The sequence below is a fragment of the Ceratosolen solmsi genome, unplaced genomic scaffold, assembly GCF_000503995.2.
Source record: "Ceratosolen solmsi marchali unplaced genomic scaffold, CerSol_1.0 scaffold35, whole genome shotgun sequence".
Classification (NCBI taxonomy): domain Eukaryota; kingdom Metazoa; phylum Arthropoda; class Insecta; order Hymenoptera; family Agaonidae; genus Ceratosolen; species Ceratosolen solmsi.
The window spans coordinates 4,773,770-4,800,788 of record NW_011948423.1 but is presented as its reverse complement, the minus strand read 5'-3'; the positions used below and the strand labels follow the sequence as shown (position 1 = coordinate 4,800,788).

Below are 27,019 nucleotides of genomic sequence, written 5' to 3'. Positions count from 1 at the left end.
CACCTCCAAATTTAACGTTTACATTAATATAAAAGAAATTCATTAGTCATATGTAACAAATACATAATAAATATAGAGCGCAAGAAAATATAAAATGTAATAAACACGAATAAAAGAGCATTACGCGTGGATCAGGAAACATGCAACAGTAACATAATGTAACTGTATACATCCGCATTGATATAGAGAGTGAATAAAGGCAATTTATCGAGGAATTTATCAACTCAGGAACCAGGATTCTTATTGTTCGAGCAGGAGAGAATTTCCTGGGGGTCCGAGCATACATAACTGTCGAGCGTAACGAAATGAAGTATTCGACCGTAACAAGGTGTGCATGCGCATTTTTGAGGCAGATTTGCTGCCTCATAGTCCTATACGGTAAACCCCGTGATATTGTCGTTTAAAGTTATCAATTATCATGAAGATCCAGATTCTAACGAAATGACAATGCGATACTGTTTTTTGTGCATTTATTTTGTCAGTGCCATTTTCAATAATCGTCGAGTATCTGCACTTGCTGTATCCCAGTCGCCGATATTATTTGGCGAAGAAATAGATTTGAACTCGGAGGCTGCATCCAATAGTACGTTCGCTATTCAATACTTTTAAAGTGTGCTTGGTTTAAAATTGTATATTAAACAGAAACGAAAAAAAAAAAAATAGTTTTCATTACTGTTTAAAACTTTTGAAAATGTGAGATATCAGTTGGTTACGTAACAATTCGATCATTTTATTTAAAATATTTTTACACCCGACAATTTATGCATAATTCATCGATGGTTATTAAGATATACTATTAACTCAAAATGTTATTAAATTTTTTTTTTGTAGAAAATCATTATTAACTTTTTCTTGAATTGAATAATTATTAGATACGAATAGCTTCTCAGAGTGGTTTTACGAGCCGTGTGAATTAATTCGATGAAAACAGTATTGTCATTGAATTATTAATTATACTTTTTTGAATTTGAATTGAATTATTAATATACTTTTTTAACTCTACTCATAAATACAAATGAAATAATTATCTAATAAGAATTAAAAGGATTTATTAACAAATGTATCTAAAACTTATAGATATTATAGGATATTTTATTATTCCTATTTTATTATATTTTAGATTTCTTTAATAAAAATTATGAACTTTATTTTAGGTATAATAAATAGATTATATAAAGTATATAAAGGTATTAATATCAAACAATATAATAATTAAAAAATAAAGATATCTGTAAAAAAATACAATAGTTATATTATTTACTATTAGTGATAAAAACTCATTACTAATTACATTATTTGGTACATAGATACTGTAAATTGTTATCTTATAAATAATTTTTTATTTTAGATTTTAACATTTTCTGAAGCTTTTTATTATAATTCTTATTATAAGCAATTATCAAATTAGTTTATTAAATTTGAATGATTAAAAATGTATAAATTTAAAGAACAACAATGTCACGTTAAAAGCAAGCCTATCAAAATTATACATTGTAAATTTTATTATAATTTTTAAGAGTATAATAAATTTGTTACAAAAATATTATCAATATCCACACAATTTATCTTTTTACAAAAGATAAGAAAAAACAATAAAAATGGCATTTCATGTGAAAAAAATCATTTGCATTATATGCTCATTAATACTCAGTATCATTGAATGGAAATATTTATAAATAATTCAATTTAACTAAAACTAATAATAATAATGATGTACGTATACGTATATAAAGTAATTTTTTTAAATAATATATACTATTTTCCGTCACTGTGAAACTCTGAAATTGTTGACTTTCAACGATAAAGTATTCAGCTCTAAGTGTTTTCTCTTTGTTCATTGACCGACAAGATGACATTTGTAAACAATATTAGAATAATTTAATATAAAACTTTGTTCAGTCGATGTAAACTAATTGGACGCTGTAATTTTTTTATTTTTATAACAATAATTAAAGTCTTTGTCAATATACAATACGAGCAAAAACGTCGTTTAAATATAGAAATAATACAATCATTTATTAATATATAGAAGTATTTTGTCTTGTTAAAACTATAATTTTACTTAAAAATGTTAAGATAAATATTTTAATCTTTATAGGCATTATTTTATTTATTTAGTTCATTTTCTCTATAAAATACTAAAGTAGAATAACATTCACAATGACCAAAGTTCTTTGTTAGTTAATTCAATACTGCAATATTCCGGTTCGAGTTGATAATGTCAAATAGTAATTAATATTCAGGGAAAATAAAAACAAAACAAAAAAAATTGTAAAAGTATGCCTTGTATTGGTAAAATGAACTTTAAACACTTATGAATTGTATGGACGTAATATATAAAGAGACAGAAACTGATTTTATCTACTTAAAGAAAACTATTTTTTGATCGATTGTCTTTGAAAATGAAATATTATTCTTATAAAAAGTTAATGCCCTTGTTCAATCGTAGAGGGGCTAATTAATTGTTGCAGTCATAACAAACGGCTAACATAGATAATTCTTTTAAAAAGCTACATTACCATAATATGCTTGTGTATCTTTAATATATATATATATATATATATATATATATATATTTTTTTTTTTTCTTTTTTCAAAACTTTAAATAACATAAGAATATGATGAGACAACTAATTAATGAATGTCTTCAAACATTGCTTTTACATAGATTTTTGAGCAAAATCAACCAATGCATAAAATAAAAGTACATGTTAATTTCACCACAATGTTAAATATCGATCATATTTGTTTATCATATTACGTTCAGTGCCACAATGACACAGAGCAATGAAAAATGCCTTGGTTTTTAACGATAGAAAATACGGAACGTGGTTATAATATAAAAGGATGGAGAAGAATAGATAATGTCTTAACAGAACCGTTCGACGAGGTAGAACAAATTGAGCCTCGACTTGTTCCTAGTAGTACAAAGAGATCTACAATGTTAGATATGACGACATCGGCCTCCCCCTGGACACTGGCCCAAAGGAACTTGGCTGCTTCATCGGTACCTGTGCCCACGGCAACCGCTGATGAGGTCTTCTGCGATTTTGGCCCATTACCTGCCCAGTCACTCTGCGAGTGGCAAAATGGGTGCGGGGCGCTTAAATGGATCACTGGTACCGGGATGTCGACCAATTGGCTCGGTGGACCAGCCATCGATTCTACTGTTGGAACAATGGAGGGAGGGTACTCGTTAGCTCGTATTTATTACTATACTTTGCTTTCTCCTGCTTATCAAGACGTTTAAATTGTCGCCATATTCATCAATTCATCGACCCATACTCAGCATCATTTACATTATTGTTTAAAGGAATAATATCACATTCAATGCTCGCGTGTGCTTATTATACAAAGTCAATTTTCCAGTATAATTCGAAACGACAATATAATAAATTTTCTATTATATAATCATTTTTCATTTTTAAGTCTAGATTAAATCACTTGAATTTTCATAACTTATTATCTTTATTATAATTAGAATCTTGTTAAAAAAAAAAAAAAAAAAAAAAAAAAAAAAAAAAAAAAAAAAAAAAAATAAAAAAAAAAAAAATATCGCTAATAAATAAGGATTATACTTCTTCATGTTCAAAGAGTTTCTTCTTGTTCAATTTGAAAAAATATCATAAAATATATTGATATAGATTATACATTGTTATGTATATTAAATGAATAATTGCATACACGAATGTGTTTCAAGAATAACAAATATTCATTTAAGTAAAACAATTACTTTTCAAATAAAGTAGAAATATTTATACAGCGTATACACGATCTCACATATAATATTCATATTAAACGATTGTTACGTACAAGGTTTTGAATTAGCCTGTGTGGCTTAGTAATAGCTACACATAAGGACACTTGTATTTCTATCAAAATATACCGAAATCATTTTTCTTCGCTACTAGCCGATTACTATTTATTTACAATAACAGCGCAATTGCTATAGAATGTGTATTTTGCAATTGCAGATTTGCTTTCCTCGAAAGCTCGCAACAAATAGGCAAATCAACGATAACAAGTGCAGTTTCGGATTCCGTAAGTCCAAATGGATTATTGCACAGTCCTCAGCTTGGCAGTACTGGCCCATACGGTACCTGCTTTATGTTTAAATACGCGATCGACGGATCCTATTGCATGCGGGATTCGATGAATTTAGTTCGACAGCGGCTAAGCTTAATTACACAAAACCTGGTACGGTATCCTGCAACGGGCCATTTCAGTCTAACCCGCCGGTTCAAAGTCAAAAAGACGAACGCGTCATCTGGAATGCCCACTATCATATTCTTGGGATATGGCAACAAGCACAGATACTTTATACATTCTCGGATCTTCATACGGTAATTTACGATCGATTTTATCAATTACAACTATACAAAATATAGAAAATATTAACAATATAAAATGCAAATTCATTTTATATTTTTATAGAACGCGCTATTATGTTCTAGGCGTAATTTTTTTATAATTGTCATGTCGGGCACTCGTTGAAATAATTTTGTGCAAATTAATGTTAAAATTAGAAATAACATGTCCAAGGATAAGCTTGTATTTTGATTGAGAATAAGTCTTGGCTAACAATAAGTCGTCAATAAACAATTTATAAAATAAGAAGCTTATAAAACTCGCGATTTTCTTTTTATCGTTATAATTAAAAATTAATACCACAAACAGCGATGCAGTATTGACAAAAAAAACTTTTTCCTATTGAATTTTTGTGCCGAACGGGTTATTAATAATGCTCTGCTTGTGTTCTGTAATGCTTAATGATAGCATTTATTTATTAATATTTGTATGCACAATGTTTATTAAGAAATTTCCAACCAAAGTAAAATATTCTTTTAACCATGAACTGGAACTGATTATGTTCTAGTGAAATTCCTTTAGAAATTGGCTTTTTAGTATAGGATTCAATATTATTATGTTGCTTTTAAAAGACGCTGTTTGATTACGTTACAATAACAGGAGGCGGAGCATTATAGCAGATAAATAAAAATTTCCATAATAAAAAATCCATAGCCATAACGCATTGTTTATAGATTACTTTGTAAGTTTAATCCTTGAGAAAGAATGGTATTAAAATTATATAAAAACATATTACATAAACATAACATGTAAGTATAATGTTTAATGTCATTAAAATAGTACAAGTAGTCGTATTATTTTATAAAATGTGTTTTAAAAAACATTTCAAATAAGATAACAGAAATTTATATCCTTTATTCAAGTAAAATAATGATAATGACGGGTATTTTATGATTATTAATGTTAATATTCCTTTAATATATAGGGAATACAAAATTAATTATTTTTCTGTTACGTCATAATCTCTTAAATCCAAAAGAAATCTAATGCTCGATTTAATGACTATTTGCTCTTTTATCTTCAGCTAATTATCGAAGGTATTCCAGTTGATGCTGGCGATCCATCACGATCCTATCGTGGATATATCGCTATAGATGACATTGATCTTCAACCAGGAAACTCTTGTATGGCTTTTTGTAATTTTGCTGGTGGTTTTTGCGAGTGGACAAACGACTTGGAAGATGATTTTGACTGGTCTATCGTCAGTATAATTAACATATTATACAATTTATAAAGCTTAAAAATTTACTTTAAAGTTGTAAATACTAGAATGTACATTATCATTGTTGTATCATTTAATTTAAAGATGCATACAAAATTGGTAATGTCGAGGAATTTACATTTTGGTAAATTGGACGTCAACTAAACGAACTAATTTAATGCATCGCTAGTGAATAGCTATTTGAAATGTTATTGAGAAAAAAAAAACAACAACATATAAATAAATAAATATATAAATAAAACAGAAATCAGCTAAATATGTCGATAACAGTTTTACCGTAGTTTCGATACCTTAAAAAAAAGTAATTATACAAATATTATCTACCACTTTGGTTCAATATCTAATAAAAGGGAATATTTCTGTACAACGAACCTTTTGTACTTGAAATCTTAAATACACAAAGAAATGATTGATGAAAATTTGTCGAAATGCATCGGTCCATCGAGATCTGAAATACTCTACTTACAAATCGACTGATTATCAATCGTTGATAATTATGAAAACTTATCGCCAAGAGTAATCCTAATTGTTATCAGCATATTTAAAGCTTTAACTAGAGAAGCCAGTGAAAGCGCACACATTTCATTGAATAACGTCTACGCACAGCGAATTAGCCATAGCGCTAATTCGTAATTAATGATGAAATTAATATGACCGATTGAGGGATGTAGAGTCGAGGAAGTAACAATCCAACGACGGGTCCGGTGATTGACAGAGGAGCGAGCGAGAGGCTGTCAACTGGCGGATACGCTTACATAGACTCGAGTTTTCCTCGACGACCAGGTGACGTCGCTCGGCTCATCAGCATGGGTTTGCCGGCCACCGCACCGGATGCACCCATGTGCATGCACTTTTCCTTTCACATGTTTGGTTCGGGCATCGGCGAGCTTAGAATATTACTTCGACATGCTCGTAATCCCGAGGCTCAACTGCAAGAGATTTGGCGTCTGAAAGGCAACGCCGGTAATTCGTGGTTCGATTCGCGCGTCACCGTCAGCTCCCTCGATGACTTTCAACTCATTTTCGAGGCTACTGTCGGGAACACAGCCATGGGTGACATCGCCATTGACGACATATCATTTACAATTGGAACTTGCCCTAGTTAGTATTCATAATCAGTCTTTTACACTAGCCGACGCTCGATTCAATTTACTTATTCTTACTTATAGTATTGGTTTTGTGGAGAGATTGCCGAGTAAATTCAATAGAATTCCAACTCATAAACTCAAGCATATAAAGCACATAATTTGTTGTGTGTTTTAGCTTGTTAACGTTTATGATTTATTTGCGGCCATTGATGCTTAACATCTAGATTTACCACTTAAATTACCTTAAATAGTCGATTGACAAGGGGACAAGGTGAATCAAAACCTATTTGCTATACGCATGTAACTAATATCCCTTCACGAATTAGCATCTTTACACATTTATTTTTTATTAGTTTGATTTTGACAAAATGTGTCGATGAGTCAATGTAATTATTTATTCCTATACTTTATATTCTAAGATTCTCTTCAATGAAAATGTGTAAAAATGTCAGTAAAAATGTCAGTAAAAATGTGATTTCGCATTAATCTTATGAGAATTGTGAGCGAACGACGAAGTCCGTCGTTATTCCAAAGTAACGCAAAAAAACTTATATTGGCAAACAATGTTTATTATTGATTAATTAATAATCTCTTGGGCGGAATTCTATATTTTCTATATTTAAGCAGTTAAATTAAGATAAGTAATGCCGCCTCCCTCCCCCCCCCCTCAACTCCCCCTCAACTTTTCATAAAACAATTCAAAATTACAATCTCAAAATTAATTCTCTACATATCATTGTATTGTAATAGGAAATTACTTATGGAATCCCATCATAATTCTAATACATCAAATACAACAGAGAAAATGAAAACGTCACACATGCCAAATATAACGAATTGACGAGCACGTGCTTTAATAAAATATATATTATTTGAAAGAAGGAGGGCGCAAGATTTTTTAATCATTCTTTTTTTTTTAATTTTTTTATTATTTAAATGTGACGACTAATGAAGTACGATAAATGTAGAATCTCCTCAAGTGGCGGCTCCTGCGAATTTTCCTCGGGACTGCAGCTTCGAAATTGACGAATGCGAGTGGATTAAAAGTCGGGAGTCGAATATGCCAAGCTCGATAAACGCGGCAGGCCAAGGGAGTCGCAGTCGAGTCGATTGGGATCGCGTCTCGCAACAAACACTCAGCCCACGTAATCAAAGAAAACCTTATAGTTTGCCATCGATGCGTCCACGACAAGAGTACTTTATGGCTCTGCAGACTCGTGGGGTTGCAGCTGCAGTCACTGACACCGCTTATTTTCATAGTAACGAGATCAAGGCATCGGACGAACCAATTTGCCTCACCTTTTGGTACCTTATGTTCGAGTCATTCATCGACGCTACTGGTCCAAGCTTAGGTACTCGTACATAAATAATTCTACTTACGCAGGTAACATAGTGTGATACGGTCGTTTTAATATTTGGGGGAAGCGATCGAAAGCCTTTACCAATCTTACATTTGATTCTCAATGAAATACAATGGTATTTCATTGGCGACCTACCCAACCTTTTTTCCTATTCTATTTTATTTTTATTTTATTTATTTATTTTATTTTTTTTTTTTCAATGGAAATTTATTGAATTTGACGACTTGTTACTTACAATAGATTTATTGCATAGAAATTTAATCAAGTCAATTCAAAACGAAATTAATTAAGATTCATTATATTTGATAAAACTTTTTTATGCGATGAAAATTTCCTTCGTTATTTTTTTATATTAATTAATGTTACGTCTAATTAAATTTTATAATTATATTCGAATGTTAACCGGTATTTATTCGCACAAGATACTTGTATTATAAATGTATTAATCTTTTTACAAAATTCAATACTAGTCAATTTGAATCTTGGATATATATGATTGATTGATTGAATATTATTATTTAACAAAATTATTATTGCGGCAGACCTAATTCTATATCGTATTGGTTCAATATCAATTTATCTATTATTTATAAGCAGAGGCAACTGTGCGCGTGTTACATCATTTTTATTTTCATTTAATCGTAAATTTATATATCCCTGTCGTTGTTATTTTCCTTATGTATATATAATAAATTCAAATTATAGGTGTATTAAGAGTACTGGTACAACCTACAGGCGAAAATCTTGCCGTAGCGTTGCCAGTGTGGCAGCTATATAATAATCAAGGGCCAACCTGGAATTATGGACAGGCTACTATTACTGAAAAACGAGACTTCAGTATTGTTTTTGAAGGTACCTGGGGTCCCAATCGAGCAAATGGCAACATAGCAATAGATGATGTTGCATTCTATATGGGCAACTGTAGTGGTAATTTCTCCAATTATTCGATTTTATGGAATAACGTTAATTACTTGCTGTACTTTTACCGTATCATATTCTCTATGAATATATTAAACTTCGAAGACTGATGTAGACTACTCGGATGTATGACAAAATAGATTTTCCAATAACTTTTTATTGACTTAGTAATTTTAATAGTGTTGGGCATATTATTTGAAACTTTTAAGTCGATTTTAAACAGTTGGAACATTTTAACATGTTTATTAAACACGATATATTAATGATTCTTATTTATTAAAATAAGTTTGTTTTGTTTTTTTTGTTTTAATATTTAATTATTTGTAACCATTACTTCAGGTATAACTGAAGAATTTTAATTAACTTTTAAATCCTTAATTTTTAAATTAATCTTTAGTTTTAAGTAAATCTTTAGTTTTTAATATTGCTGTTGTTAAATTTGTCGAGAGAAGGGGCCGTACAAAGCCGTACATATCGAATTTTTATTTAATTAAGAATTTGTCGCAAATTTTAAATCTTATAATATATTATTATTGCATGTTTTAAATGCACAGTGAGACCAAATAGTGCTGTAGTACGAGTTGAAGATTGTAGTTTCGAAAAAGGGCTTTGCGGTTGGGAAAACGTAACGAGCAGTGGAGTGAACGACCCAAAGGTACAGTGGCAACGTGCCTTCCCAAGTCATCGGCCCGCGCAACTTATCGACAAGACTTTTGGTTCTTCTGGTGATTTCATATTCTTTGACATTTTCTCACCAAATCAAAAGCGCGAAGTCAGCTTGCGATCACCAGTAGTCAACATTCCGCCGGACGAGGAAGTTACTTGCTTCACCTTTTGGTTTGTTGCTTTTGGCGTTGAAGAATCTACAAGCTTAAGAATTCTTAAAATTGCTGTAAATCAAAAGGAAAACGATTCAATAGAAGCATTTCAAGAAGACGAAGATTCTGAGCAGCAAGTGGTAAGACGATACTTTTTATAACATTTTATTTTGGTCCTGTCATTTAAAAATATTCTAACAGAGCATATATTGTATAATATATTTTTTTTTTCTATAATAATACGGTAATGTAAAATAAGATTTATTAAAATAAATTATTGTAATACAAAGGTGGTAAAATTGAATAACCTTTATAAATAATATTTGCTAAGCTTTAGCTTTTAGAAATATAATACTATTCTGGCAATATAAAACACTTACATTTGTCTTAATAATTTATTTATCTTTATTAATTCTGAAAAATTAGTTTAAAATTACATACAAAGTATTAAGATATATTAGAAAAATATAAATAAAGTTTTGCACAAATAAATTACTCATATAAATATTTATTTTAAATATATATATATATATATATATATATATATATATATAAGTAACAGCGTTAAAAACATTTTATACATTAATTTTTACTGCAATTAAAATTACAAGTAAGAATAGATCATATATTATTTTTATTATTGAATACTGCCATTTTCTAAAATTTAAATTAATCTTAATATTTTTTATCATAAATTAAAACAATTTGACTATAACACTACAACATAATATACATAGTTAAGCTGAGCTGATAATAATTATAATTAGTATAAATTCTTTTAATTTTGTTTATATATTCATTTAATTATTATGTTCGAAGCTTTGGTCGTTAACGGCAAAAGGATTTAATAATCCAAGACCTTCGTGGACTTGGGCACAAGTAACAGTAGAGGCTCGATCGCCATATCGGCTAATTTTAGAGGGAAGCGCTAGTAATGGTGGCTTTGCAATCGACGACATTAAATTTCAGCCTCAAGCTTGTCCAAGTAATATTAATCTTAAACTTTATATATTTTTAATTTGTATTGAAATGTAACATTTAAGATATTATATATTTTCAGCCCGGCCAATAGAGGCAAGACGATCTCCCATATCTCAAGAACTATAATATCACAATGCATAAGCTTACAATAATTATTATATTTATTTTTAATAATCATATTTTAATATAAAATAGCATTATTACTTTTTTGATATTTTAGATTTTTTTTAATAAAAAATAATTAAATGCATGTGACAAGCATATAAAAATGATTAAAAAGTATTAATTTTGAGATTCTATTATAATATAAAATTATATATATTAATCAAGTGAGAAACTTTCATAATATATAAAAAAAAATACTTGATTGAAATTTATTTAATTCGAAATGTAAATAATATATCAATAGACAAATAATCGTAACCAATAACCGATAAGTATTTGCTTAAACTTAATTAGCATATGAAAAGTATAACAATACATGTATAAATCTATCTTTAACAAAATATAATATTTTAATAACGTTAAATATTTTAAGCTACAACTATCGACTCATAATCTAATATCTCATAATATTATCGACTCATAATTACTAAACAATAAAACATTTCTATATCTCTATAATATAAATTATAGTAAATTGTTTTTATAAAAATCCTTTTTATGTAAAATGTTTGTAAATGAATATGAATGTCGGAATAATTAAAAGAAAAATCCATGTTATAAATAAATGAATAGAATAAATTTTGTAAGATAATTGAAAAATGTATTTTATTAGGTAAAAATATAAAATAAATATTTACAAGAATATGAAAATTATATATTAACAACATAAAGAACAATTTAAAACATTACATACAATATTTATTTACGTTATCGCTATTAAAAACATTTATTTACAAATTTGTCTTCATGATCCTTATATATATTTACAATACGAATGTGAAATTTTTCAAACATGACTCCGATAACAATTTGAATAATGCGTGCAATAATATTGTGATTAGTCGTGTTTGTGATGATACGATATCAATATTTTTACTGTAAACATGTAAATATACGTACATTCTCTATGTTTAATATTTACTCCTATTTCGAATGTAATAGCTTTACAAAATTTTATAATCGTATAAATCATTGTACGGCATATAGTTTACTATACGTGAATATTGTTCGTTAAATTAATAGACCAATAGTTAAATAAAGATTTTTAATGAAAACGATGTTTTGTGCTCAAATATATTTTAATCGTAAAAAATTGTTCGTTTGCATTAGTCGGTGCGTTATCGAAATATAAATAGATGAAAATATCAATTATTTAATTATACATTTAATTTAATCAATATACTAACTGAAACAATCAGAGTAAATTAATAATGAATGTGAAATAAATGAAATCGTTAAAAGTATTATTTTAAAAGTATTAATTTAAAAGTATTAATTTAACATTTCAAGTAAGAATCAATAGTCAAGTAACATTTACGCATATAGTAAATTTATTTACGCATATACCTGTACATTATATAATTAGTTTGATATAAAACGACGTGAAAATTGTTCGTGTAATGTTTTGCGGCATAATCGATTAATCATATGCATCACTAATCACGACTTGACACACTGAAATTGAATATAATATAATTATATAATATAGCCTTATGTTATTAAATGGTCGAGGTAAATTTTATCAATAAACTATTTTATATAAAGTAGCTTTCTCTAAAGATTTTGTAATATTTATGATATCGAGCATAAGCCAATAAATCTATGGTTACAAATGAATTACAATTTAATCGTCACAGCTAATTTCCTTACTAAAATAATACACTATAATGAAAAACACTTTTGGTTAATTCAAAATTAAAATAAAAATTATTTAAAAAATTTAATCCTTCCGAACTTTTGCGAAATAATCAATTATTTAAAAGAATCCGATAATAAAATTTTCGTATTTACACTTCATCAAGTAAATTAAAATTAATGCATCTATACAATCATACCTTAGTTGAGCTATTTATTATTTTTACACGATATTTATTAAAATTTACCAAATTTTATTTACTACACTGGCAAAAAAAAAAAAAAAAAAAAAAAAAAAAAAAAAAAAAAAAACTATATACATCATAAGTTTTAGCATAATTAAATCATTATTAACGTTTGTGTGAATTTAAAATTGTATAAAATAGACAAAACTAAGGTGTGATAGTTGTCAAAATTTAAATAACATTTATAATGAAAGAAAAAACTATACGTGAAATGAAGAGAAATAAAAATATTGCGATAAGGACAATTTTAACTACTTTGTTGATGATGTATTAATGAATGGATTAAAAATGTCTAAGCTAAAAGTTTCAGGGGAAGATGCATAAGCACGTCCTAAATTCAAATAAACTTTTGCTATATACGGCACAAGACACGGACAAAGTAAAAGAAGCCTCGTAGATGGTCTTTTCGAAGATTTTTGCTGAAGCATTTTAAAGACGATAATTTTTGTATCTCTAGCAACTTTAACCGTTTTAAATAATTGAGGTTTTCCTTTACATATCATATCCACTATTTCCGATATACTCTAAAAAAATTTAATTAATTAAAATATCACATTGAAAATAAAATGGCCAATAAGTTGAAAATATTACTAAAGCTGGGAAAGCAAGTTCTTTTGTTAGCATCTCATACAACACAACTCCCATACTCCAAATATCACTTTTAAAATCATACGGCTCCTTCTTTAACATCTCTGGGGCTATGTAATAATAAGTTCCTGCATGACTCATATTATTTCTACAAGGCAAACAAATCAAATAATCGATGTCCTGATATAATGAAATCTATGTCGCCTATGAAAACTTACTCTCGTAAATCCCTTGAAAGTCCAAAATCACCAATCTTTACTATATCCCCCATACATCCAGTAAGCATTATATTTTCTGGCTTTAAATCTCGATGCAAAATATTTTTTGAATGTATATGATGAACTCCTAAAACTACTTGGGCAAATAAATACAATGAATCCTATAAAAACAGAAGAATTCGTAAATAAATTTTGTCGATACTACAACACATGTTTCATATTACTTTTTCCAATAATGGATTAGATCTTTTATCTAAAAGATTTTTTAAGGTGCCACGTGCAGCATATTCCATTAATATGTAAAAACTATTGGATTCTTGCCAAGCCCCATAATATGAAATGATATTTGGATGTCGTAATATTTGCATGCATTCAACTTCTGCTGATATCATCTTTAAAAACATATATTTATTTAAGTCAACGGAATCAAATTCAAACTAATTCTTTAATTTACCTTATTGAGCCAAGCATTACCAGAATTTTGATCCTGCTGTTTAATCACAAATTGCTTTCTATCTTTTTTTCGTTTTACAAGAAAAACCTTTCTGTTACAAAATAGAATAAAATTGAATGAATAAAATATCAATTTTATTTGATAATGTTATAAAAATTCTATTGTACCCAAAACTTCCTTTTCCAAGCATAGCTTCAAATTGAAAATGTTGTGTTTGCATTTTAAATGTAATTTAACGAACTGCTTATACACAGCTTATATATATATGTTTACAATAATTAAACTAGATTTGTATTCTACTTAATAATTGAAAGTTTAGGATTTTGAACTTAAGGTCGTCAACATCAATAACACCCAATGTTATACAATACACGAGACGATATAAAGCACGAATAAATTGCGTACTTTTAAAACGTCTCAGTTTTATTTATCGTTTTGTTATACAAATCAAAATACAGTATTGTATTACCTAAAACCTCTCACAATTTTTAATTAAAAAAATAATAATTATTATTATTTCGGAGAGGAAGTACACGATGAAATCTAAAGAATAAACAAAAAATTATTAATTACTGTATTGCGTATATAATTTTTTTTTTTTATTTTTCTTTAAAAGAAAATGAAAATAAAAAATTTGATAATTCGTTGAAAAATGAGCGAGGGATATTGCGCTAACTTTAAACGCATCGAGACAATTCGCGACAGATTCGTTCTGACGTAAAAATGTATACATCCTTTGATCCGAATTCTTTTAAAATGACTTCTCTTGAAACGAGAAGATATATATATATATATATATATATATATATATATGCATACATATATATACATATATATACATATATATATATATATATATATATATACACATATGTTTTTATATCATCACATAGTATACATCATTCAACTATTCGTAGATTCTATTGTATCGCTGGAATCGCTTGTAGACGTGCGTGATTGCTTTAAACTATCTAAATATTCTTGCTGTGAAGTAGCTAGCACCTTTGATAAAATATCGCTGTCCTCCCAATCAGTCAAACCTATAGATAAATAATTAAGTTACATACGCGGTGAAATTCGTGCAATTCGTTACTATTATACTTAGTCAAAATATTAAGTTTTAATTTAAAGACAATCTTTTAATGACCATTAAATGATTATTACTAAGTATTTGATTATGATTATGATTATGATTATTATTATTTATTCGGGCACGCGTTGGTTTAAATACTTTTTAAATCAAATTTGTTTGAAAATTATGATAAAGTTATATGTACATAAGAAAATTTTACCAAATACTTCTGGAGGAAGACGATTAAAAAGTGAAATATCTGGTGACGCATGCATCTCTTTACTGCTACCAGGAACTGGTTCTTGTGGTATGGTAGACGAAGCTTTGTATTCCGATGGAAGAAGTGGAATTCCAGAGCTTGATTGATGTTGCGGTGATCTTTTATTGTAGCGTACATTGTCATTTATCTGACATTTGTAAAACTTAATTAATATAAAATTCATTGATACATTTTATTTTCTTATACACGCCAACAAACCTTTGGAGAATTTCGTACGGCTTCTTGATTAGGTGAACTTGCTGATGTTGGAGACGAACAATGGCTTCTTTGTTGTGTTCGACTGCTATGTGAATGAAAATGACTATTTTGAGCACTTGTCACTGTACTTGTGCTACTACTGCTTGCTGAACGCTAGAAAAATATCCAATTATATATTTTTATAAATTATTTACTAAACATTGCAATGGCTTAATAATTAGACTTTTAGTTTAAATTTATACTCATTTACATCATCAATTCAAAAGATAAAAATTATGATAATTAGATTATATTATAAATTTATGTTCTCGAATATTTAAAAAAAAATTTTACATAATTTTATACTAATCAAAGCTAGTTTTATTTACAAATTTTATATTGTGTAATATATTAATAATATAGGTTATGTTTCAATACATTAAAATATCTAATTTTTATAAAAAAAAATAAAAATGATATATATTATTTAATTAATGGAATAATAATATTCATCGATAAATACAAATGATTTGCAATACAGTAAATATTAAACAAGTTGTGAAAATCATTATTGATCAAAACTTATTTAAAAAATATATCCCAGTTGTTATTATTATTATATTATTTCGTTTAAATATAAGGCTGGAATCATTTTTAAAATGTTATTTACAAATTTTATATAATTAATGCGAAGCTATATATTACAAATGGTCAAATTTAAAAAAAAACTGATAGCAATGTAACCGTAATAATGTACTAGCTTACACATCGATACGTATTTGATATTTTTGGTGTATAACAGCAATGTTATAATGCAATCTCTGGATCTCTTAGATGTATTTCCATTACTTATTCTACTTCCAAAAAAAAACCATGGGAATTTATCCATTTTTAACTATTAAAACTTTTGATGAATAAATTTGACGGTATCTATAAAGTGTTTTCCAGAAATGCTTAAAATATTAAATAAATAAAAATCGACATAAGAGTATTTGTATATCATACAAAGAGGGTTTAAAAAGAAAAAAAAACAAATATAATTGGATTAATACAGTTTTTTTTAATATATAAAAAACTATGCTTTTTAATCATATTTGATTTAATTCTAATATATTAAAAAATACATATATTTATATTGAGATAATACAAATGTGTAGTTACATGTAGATAAAGTAAATAATTTGTAATACAAATTTGTTTAGTTGTATTTTTAAATATATATATATATATATATATATATATATATATATTATTATAGTCAACAATTTAGGCCACAAAATTAAAAATTGACTTTATATTACTTTATGTTAATATTCTAAGTATTCTCATAAATTATGTCTTAAATTAATAAAACAAAAATAAATTATTAATTTTTTTATTTATATTAATCTCTACCAATATTTATTTTATAATATTTTAATATTTTTCTATATTATTTTGTTAATGTTATTTAAAAAATATAATAATAAAATATATAAAATGCTGATTTATTTAGCAAATTTATAGTAATTCACTTACTGCTTTTCTCATTTCATTATCGCGTAACCATTGTAAATAACTTTCTCTAGCAACTTGTTCTTCAATCGCTTCATTTGTTGCTTCCCAATCTGTAGCTTTTATTTTATCTTCAAGCATTGTCTTTTTTAAATAAACAAATAAGATATTAAAATAAGTTTTTTTTATTGAAATTTTACTTTAATAAAGATATATTATCTTATGCTTACCTGTTCTATATGCAATTCTTCACTTTGTCGTACAGCATCAGATATCAATTCTCGATCAGCAGAACCGGGGTTAAATGATGGTAATCCAAGTCCGACACCAATAGTTGCTTTATATGGATCTACGATACTGTTATAATGACTCCCTCTTTGATACGATAATCGTATAGGCTCGTTGTCACTTTTGAGGACTCCATGAAAAATATTTATTGGTTCTAAATTACAAAAGAAGACTGTTAAATTTATTAGATAAGTTATTAAATAAATTTAATAAAAATAAATTAACAAAATTACCAGTACTATAACAAAACAACTCAATACTACGATTATACATTTCTGACATTGCTTGCATCTCTATGTGATTGCCGTGAACGTATTCTTGCCGTTTTCTATCTACATAAGTACTAAAATCTTCAGCTACGAAATGTGAAAAAAATTCTTGGTTGGCCGCCTATGAATAAAAATGATCATTAAATAATTGAAAAATACATCAATTTTCGTTCTAACATTGATTAACATATATAAGAAATGACATACAATATAATCCATACAGTGTTTTCGAACAACACCATGCATTTCTTGATCTCCATAAACTTGATCGGCTACAGCTCTAAATAAACAGGCTCCATCGTCTCCCATTTTTTTTACAATAAACCCCATTTTTCTTAATCGCTTTTCGAACCATCTGTCCCGCTATTAAATAAATAAAACATTAATTTTATAATAAAAATTAGAAATATTAAATTTTAATTATAATTTGAAAAAACTATTTGGTATAACAAACCTCTTGCCACTCCGCAAGTGTCAAATTATTTCCTGTTCTACCAGTGTATTCATCACCACTATTATATCCATTAGCTAATTCGTGTTCAAGATTTGCAGCTGCAGCAACGATAGCCATTCGACTGTTGGACATAACAGTACTATCACCACCTGACGGACATTTAATAAATATAATTTATTGTACTGTATTTCAATGAATAAATTTTTCTATTTTATTTCAATTCACTATTAATTCACTAATAAATTCATTAATAAATTAAATAAATTTGTTACAATCTCGCCATTTAAACAATACTCTTCTGATTTAATAAGATTTGTATGAATTTATGTGATGTAAGTAAACAATAAAAATCTGCATTTACATATAATAGTTGCATACAAACAGTTAGTAAAAATATTTAAAAAAAATACCTTGTAGGCCACCACTACTGCTAGAAGTGGTTGGTGGTGTAGACTGCCTTTCGAGTTCCCTTTCTCTTTCACGTTCTCCACCAGTACCAACATTACTACCTCCTGTACCTCGACCTCTTTCTCTTTCACGCTCTCGTTTAGTTCGTGAACTTCTACTAATACATCCACTAAATATCAAATTTTTAATTTGATTAGAATAATATTATAAAGTATTGTCTTCGATGCTAATAGAAAAATATATACCTGTGAGGACTTGCTCTTCTACGATGACGTTTCCCATGATTGGAGCCTCCTGTTTCATCAAAATGCTTTTCTTCTCGACGATCGACATTTCCCTAAAAATGCATATGTAATTTTATCACGAAAATTTTAAATTATTGTAAACTCTCTTTACCTCATATGAGCCATTTGCAGTTAGAACTATTGAACCAGCATTGTGATCATTTTGTACTCCATGCAAATCTACTGTGAAACTATTACTACCTCGTACCTGTTGATTTTTTTTTTAAAAAGGAAAAATAATTAATAAACGACACTAAGTATATTAAATAATTGGTTAAGTACAACTTAAAATGAATATTTACAAACTAAGAAATTTATAGTTAATATATATATTTCTTAAAAATATTAACATTTTATTATTTACATACATATGTGTGCGTGCAAATTTTTACTTCTATATTTAATAATATCAATATATATTAATTATAATTTTAAGTTTTGTAAAAGTAAATGGATTAAAAATTTAGTTGTATAGAAAAATCATTTTGGACTTAATGTGAGTATGAATATATATATATATATATATATATATATATATATATATATAGAATATGTATTAATATACTCTATCTCTATATAAATAAGTATTTAACTAACTTAATTTCATCGTTTATATGATTTATTCAAACATGCCTGAATGTACCTAACTTTTCCTCTCAACTCTTATAACAATTATACATAAGCTTTAAACTCTTATTACATCAAAATATATCTTACATATATAAAGTAAATTTAAATGATTCAACAATCAACCAAAAGATCCAAATTTTGTCTAATCTTTTAATATTTATATATTAGCATAAAATTGTAGGTTAAAAATTTGCTTATGTATAGATAAAATGCATTAGTCCGCATATGCATATCAACAATACTTATTATAGACAATCTTTCAAGATTTATAAAGTGAATAATTTGCTATATAATTATAAAATTATATAATTTAAAAATATAAAATATTCAACATTTTTATTCAATTACGATATAAATATTAAAAAAAAAAAAAAAAAAAAAAAAAAAAAAAAAATTCATTAAATAATATGGATTATATCGATAGTTATACTATATATGACGTATATACATAGTTAAATAGGCTATGTAAACTAGCGAGTGTTAATTCCGTCACAGAAAAGAAAAATAAAAGTTGGAGCAGAAGATAGTTTTTTTTATTTTTTAAGTAGCTAGGAAAATAGAATATTAATCATATTGATTTGTTATTGAGCCAAATGAACAATAAAATCATATGCACCAATGCCTGTTATTTAAAGAAAATGGTGTACAAATAACACCGAGTGTTTTAATATCTAATAAGAAAATAAAAAATAAATGCATACCTGATAAGGACTGTTAGGCAATGCAATGGATCCTGTTGCACCATGTTCATTCTGTACTCCATGTACATCGACCTCTGATCCATTTGAGTTCTCACCGCGTCTATCCTTGGTTGTGTTTTGCTTTTTCTTGGAGAGAATCGTCATATCGGATTATTCTCTCGATTATTACCTAATTATTAACAAGAATAATGAAAAACTTCTCGCAATCGTGCTGTATAAACAGCTTTCAATTTCGTCTATCTATTTGCCTTCGTACTAAGAGTCTGCTGCGCAGATTCAGGATAGTCACCAGACGGATAGCGTAAAAACAAACCTCTTATCCACTAGCTGCCTTTTTTCTTCTGTCCACTGTCCAGTGACGTGCATTCATCTGCCAGACTACAACATAGAGGCGGCCATGAGTCTCGTCGCTCTTTTCGTCTTCAACAGTCCAAGTTCAATGCGCAACTTCGCGCGCGCGCAGATCGAACGGGAGATCTCTCCTCCGCACAATGGCAATCGGACTCTATTAATCATAAACTTTCGAGTTCTGTCCTCCTGTGCGCTCCCATGCAAATGTTACTAAACTCATTTACAATTACGCGCTCATGCACGACCAGCTGGGCGTACCCCAAATAATGCTGCTAATTGCCTCGGTTTTAACTACTGTCAAGTCCTGCGCGTAAACCTATAGTCTCGCACCCACAGCACTATAAGCATATAGAATCTTAATACGTATTATTTATACACTATTTCACAGATATTTGAACGATAGTTTAATATGCATTTTAACGATTTCTTTTTGTGGTTAAATTGCCAATCGGATTGTTCTAAAACGCTCATATATCAGATTACACATCTATAATGGTTCGAGAATTGACATCTCGAATCTTCATAACCCATTGAATATGTATACCGATGCACATATATATATATTTACAACGCAATTTCGCATAATACGGACACGATGCGCGCACACTACGTCGTCGCCCATCGATAGTAATTCGATAGCGCTTTACCGTAACAGTTCATTCCCTACCACAATTTCTGCATTCTTCTGTTCGATCTTAAAATTACATTTAACAGTCTCTACATACTCCGTTACACTGGCTCCAACGATTTACACATGATTGTCGATAACTTATAGTTTAACAGCTGATTTAAGAATGAACAAAGAAGATCGGATAGTCTGGTGCTAAGCCACGCCTATCATGACATCATCATTTGGCGATGTTCCGATTGGCTACACTGCGCCACTTGGTTATACACCATGTTTTTATTGTTTAAATGCACGAAATATTCAAATTACCCATTAAATGTAATCACACATAATCATACAATATCATATATCAGTATAATGATGTGATGTATTAGTATAAATTTTGTCAATTTCAATAATGGCTTTATGATAATGTCATAATGCCGGCACTCGTATTTCAAACATCTAAATAACAATCTCACTGATTAATTCCCAAAAACTAATAATAATGATATTAATATAATATGCCCAGTTAAAAATAAGAAATTTTCTTAATGTGATTTTTCATATTTGGAAATAAATTTTCCCATCTAACATCATCATAATCGATTATTTTCAAATACAAATTAAATTATTTGATTACGTCACATTTAGATAATCATGCACTTTAAACGAAATACAGAATATATATATATATATATATATATATATATATATATATATATAACAAATGATGTTGAAATCAAATTAACATAAGCAAATAGTTTTTCAACTAATTGTATAAATAATACGTTAAAAAGAATTACAAAAAAAGTTGAAATTAAATGAGGATGATATTAAGTACAAGTATTTTTAGAATTAATTCATATGCTAATATTTACAAACAAGAATATTTAAAGGATTTGTATCGATTGTCTTTTTATTTAATAATTATTATTATACGCTTTAAAAATAAATGATCGTTATTATATTTTATGTCAAATATAGTTTTACCGGATAATGCAATTAGGATTATATTTCATTAGAGATCTTTTGTTATCTGCATATATCCAATATAACAGTTTTATTTGAATAATTTCACGTTATTTTATTTCTCCTTTTTTTTCTCCATATACAACCTACTGGAATGCACATGTATACGAATATAGCGTAAGAAAATATTATTTAATGTATAAATGAGATAAAATTAATAGCAGAAGGTGTGTTAATAAACAATAATGTATATTGATAACTTATAAATATTTATATATTTTTATTTAAAGGACTCGACCATAATTTAGGACATCGTTTAGATTCTATAACAATAATAACACGGTGACAAATACTTATTAGCATAATTTTAGGGCAATGATGCTAGATAAAAATAATAGGCTAATGAGGGGGCAAAGAGGCTAGTATTAAATATGCTCAATAAGATATATTTAGTTTAAAGAAGAGTCATTGGTATCCTGCGTTTTGAGTCCATCGCCTTTATAATGAATTTATACTCCCTCACTGTAATATTTACGATCAAGGATTAAATTTTTTTTTACCGTCGTTTCCCATATACGATTATCGTATACAAACCATAGAAATATGAAAGTATGTTTTTTTTGCCGTTATGCTGCTATCATCTAGCATATCACCTAGTAGCAAAAGTTTATACAAATAAATCACGATAAATAGCATTAAAATGAAGAATAATAATACGTTGTGCTAACGTGTTTAAGACATTATAGCATACATCTATTTTCTCTAAGGAAAAAAATGATTCGGATCATGACAAATTTTCATATGTATAACAGAAGAAATTTTAAGTTCCACGTGTAACAAATCATTTATTTCAAAAACATTATTACTATTTTTAAAAAAATTAGTGGATATTTCGGATTTTTAATTTGAGTTTTCAAATAGAAATCTATTGACTTCTACATAATATAATAAATTAATTTAGTGTCAAAAATTCAATCGTCTATTCTCACTAGATTTATTTTTAAAGTGTTTGCAAATGTAAAATTACTTATTTTCTTGAGGTTTTAATGTAACAATTAAAAACAGAAATATATGAATTAAATAAATGTATAAAATTGTCGCGCTGGTAATGTGTGTGTGTGTGTGCGCGCGCGCGCGCCTGTTATATAATTAAATGCACTTTATAAGCATTAAAGTGTTGTGAAAACAATATATAAAAAGAGCAAAAAATATAAATTGTAAATATATCAAATCATCTACAATTATAAAAATCAAAATAATTAAATACTTTGTTTTTATTACAAATTTTATTATTCACAAAGCCAAATATAACAAATTTTATTTTATTCAATATAAAGCTTTTTTATTATGTAATCCAATTTATTTAGAATTCAATTATAATATTTGTAAATAAATAAAGTTATATTATGAATGTGAACTAGATATATTTTAGAGCTCCAAGTACCGCTTATGCATTTTTGGTGTAAGCTTTAACATCTATATTTTTAATCTACATTTTTCACATAGCTAATCTAGAAGGTTTACTGTTAAATTTCAAAATATCAGTTCGTAAGATAATTTTTTATTATTGTCACTCAGATATATTCGGCATCCTATGTAAATATGAGTTTCAATCGTCCCTATACTTCGTTCTTATCACTCCTTATCAAACCAAGTTTTATGATTCATATGCTCAGTACCCATAAAAAAAAATATATATATATATATATATCATAAATTCATGTACAAAGCCAATATTAGAAATATTTTGAAATAGTATGCTGCATCTGATTATTACAAATGAAAAATATAATTTATTGATTGTGTACTTAAAAATAAAGTAGGTTTACATAACTTTTGTGAACTATTCAAATTCAATTAAAGTATGCAGCTCATATCTATATGGTTTTATTTCTGTACCCATCCTTTTTTATTTAAACATTAAACTATGTAGTATTTTACTTTCCTATTATAAAATTTCAAACCGCTCATCTTTGTTTTATGCTTCTATTAAAATTATGAAAAATTCTAACACTTATTTTATGTATCATTTAATAAACATAATACTTATGTTGAATTTTATGGTGTCTATTAATTTAATATTTCCTCTTAAAAATTTTCATTAAGTTCATTTTATTTATAATTATATTTGAATAAAGTTGTATTGCCAATATGATAGTAAAAAATATGTTCTAAAATGACCATTAAAAAATCATCGATGTATTATATCATCAATACGTGACATTGACTTATAATGTTTTATAAATGCATTATTAAGTCTTTTGTAATCATTATACAATCTAGCCATTTTATTTTATTACTTATATCATTGGGGTAGCTGATGGTAGCAAATAAAACATCTGTGCATATAACCAGAATATATTCAAATAAATTTTATTATTTTTTACATTTCAATATTTAATTAATTTATGAATACTTTTTTTGGAATTAAACGTTTTTACTTTTTACGAAAAAGTACTCTTCTTTTACACTCGTTTCTTTATTCTTTTCTTACCTCTCTCTCTCTCTCTCTCTCTCTCTCTCTCTCTCTCTCATTCACTTTATTATCTTCTTAAACATTAAAATAAAAATATACCGATAATACTTTATTGTAAAATTCTTTAAGTAAATTTGTAAATTCAGCATTTATTTGTGACCTATTTATTTTTCTTCGTCCGAGGCCCGAGTTAATCATTAATTAAACTAAAACTAATTGAATGCCAATATTTCATGCCGAATCTATTTGTATTTATAATTGTTGAAGTAAATAACCACGTTTCCTCATTTTTAAATTTAAGAAAAAAAGTAATAAGATTAATTGGATAATGAATGAAATAAAGAAATTCTTAAAGTCTTTTGAAATATAAAAATTGTTCACTATTTTTATTTATTAATTCACGTACTGGAACGTTAATTTTTATTAAATTTTTAAATATTTGTCTGCTATTTAAATTGAAAATTATACTAGGAATAACAGGAATCTCATTTAAGTACTCATTGCTAAAATGTTTAAGATTATTAGTTAATATTCAAATATATTAGAGATAACTATAACGAATGCAATACGCGTGTTTAAACATCGTTTAGAAATTAAGGTAATATCGTTCGTTAAAATTATTTTTGCATTAATTATTTGTCTCACGCAAATTATACGTTATTTTTATTTATACGAGCATTGTTACATCATTTATACATATATATATATATATATATATATATATATATATATATATAAATGTTTCATTAAAATGTGGCGTGTTATATATTATTTATTTTTGTATTGTTTATTTATTATAAGGGCAAATATTGGTAAACAAATACTTAAATTATCGATCACCTTAAGTAAACTATTATTTAGTAATACTTTTTATGATTAATTCATATTTACATACGGTATCACCGACATTTTATAATAAAACCTAATTCACTTCGTAAATATTAATTTTTTTTTAATCATTAACTTTTGGCATTAATATGACCCTTGACGATTTTCTCTTATATTCTCTTCTCTAATTACGATCCTTATTTATTGAGCGCCTTTTAATGAAACTGCACATACTTTCTTCAGAGTTAATAAATAATATAGAATTTACTTCGGATGCCTTTAAAATATTTTTAAATTACATAGTCGTGATCATCCTACATTGCTCTATCAACCATATTCACTTTTAGTTAAGTAGATATTTATTTTATTTTTAGGCTTTTACCCTAATATTAAATTGTATTTACTTCTAATGCGTTGTACTTTACTTTGTGCTTTCTATACAATAGCTTTTAATTAGCTTTGTCACATTTATGTGCTGCATTAGACTTGAAGCCATGTAATGTCAGTTTATCGACGATAATTGCGCGAGTGCCGTAAATTATATTTGCTAATGGTTGTGATACTTAACTCTAGAATATACGAGCGCTGAAAACATCTGACTAATCGAGCCTGATGTGCCGAAAAGTGCAAATGGCGAAACCTTTGTAGGCGCGCGCGCGTGATCGTATGCTCCTGTATGCATTTAATCAAGCATCCTTGTGTAATAGGCACATGCATTTTGACATTTCATGTAACCAAATTTGCGAATGGGATTAAGCAAATAAGCAAACGGCCATAAAGAAGATAATCGTAAAAGAGTTGAGATATGTAAATAAACCTTATGAAACCATTAAATACATTATCTATTATTTTGTCTACGATGCTTCAAATCGACAATACACGTACTTTGTAATATGATGTCAGGGATTATTTTGAAAATAGTTACGATTCTAAGTAACTAGAAGTGAAAACTAAGAATGAAACGGCTGGCGGGAGAGGGGGCGAGAAAGAGAGATTAAGAAAGAGAGAGAAGCAAAATGTCTGTCTGACAAATATTGCACATGTCGCACTTTTTTATTGAAATAAAAAGATCGAAGGAAATATATATACGTGTGCTTGTATACAGGCAAGTGCATGTCCGTAAGATGAATATTAGATGAAGCTCGTCTCCTCGGCTTTCTTTACGTTGCAATACATACACACACACACGCGTGTATATATATATATATATATATATATATATATATATATATATATCGATCGCATTTCATGACAATTGAGACTATCATCGGATCGTCCACTCAATGGAGATTACGTCTGCATACTATTAAAAATCATACACCTATGAATGTTTAGTATTATAGGTTACAACAGTGGACTCGCTCATTCGAGTCTTCCGCTGTAATGGCGATCTCCAATCCAATTCGCAACTGCCTTGATGGTAGAAGTTGTTCATACTAGCCCGTCCCTCTAACACCATGCGCGCGCGCGCACACTTTCATATATTTGCGACGTCGCGCGACCTGCGTGGCTGCGTGCTATATGCGCGCATGCACGCGCGCGTCCATATAACTATATTTGCATATATATATATATATATATATGTACAATCGCACACCCACTCACGCCCACGCATATATATATATATATATATATATATATATATATATATATATATGCGTGTGTGT

The 27,019-nt window shown here is 27.7% G+C and overlaps 3 protein-coding genes across 3 annotated transcripts; 1 reads left to right on the top strand and 2 right to left on the bottom strand.

The window, feature by feature from the left end:
* The first annotated feature begins 66 nt into the window (after positions 1-66).
* LOC105362210 (MAM and LDL-receptor class A domain-containing protein 1) lies at positions 67-10,903 on the top strand. The gene is given in 11 exon segments (XM_011499584.1): positions 67-583; positions 2,817-3,189; positions 3,975-4,129; positions 4,132-4,343; positions 5,393-5,569; positions 6,262-6,691; positions 7,647-8,030; positions 8,745-8,966; positions 9,512-9,912; positions 10,595-10,760; positions 10,836-10,903. Coding segments are annotated over 11 exon segments (2,709 nt in total). The 5' UTR covers positions 67-441; the 3' UTR covers positions 10,883-10,903.
* A 2,020-nt stretch (positions 10,904-12,923) lies between these two features.
* Positions 12,924-14,316, bottom strand: LOC105362209 (serine/threonine-protein kinase Nek8). Its single transcript, XM_011499583.1, has 6 exons — positions 14,229-14,316; positions 14,062-14,152; positions 13,832-13,999; positions 13,608-13,768; positions 13,393-13,537; positions 12,924-13,325 (listed from the first exon to the last, which is right to left on the bottom strand). The coding sequence occupies exons 1-6, from the start codon at positions 14,279-14,281 to the stop codon at positions 13,053-13,055; spliced, it is 891 nt and encodes a 296-aa protein (XP_011497885.1). The 5' UTR covers positions 14,282-14,316; the 3' UTR covers positions 12,924-13,052.
* A 615-nt stretch (positions 14,317-14,931) lies between these two features.
* On the bottom strand, positions 14,932-20,831 carry Duba (Deubiquitinating enzyme A). Its single transcript, XM_011499582.1, has 12 exons — positions 20,119-20,831; positions 18,900-18,995; positions 18,749-18,840; positions 18,506-18,672; positions 18,096-18,244; positions 17,849-18,004; positions 17,606-17,762; positions 17,315-17,526; positions 17,109-17,228; positions 15,612-15,764; positions 15,354-15,540; positions 14,932-15,101 (listed from the first exon to the last, which is right to left on the bottom strand). The coding sequence occupies exons 1-12, from the start codon at positions 20,260-20,262 to the stop codon at positions 14,965-14,967; spliced, it is 1,770 nt and encodes a 589-aa protein (XP_011497884.1). The 5' UTR covers positions 20,263-20,831; the 3' UTR covers positions 14,932-14,964.
* Between the last annotated feature and the right edge of the window lie 6,188 nt (positions 20,832-27,019).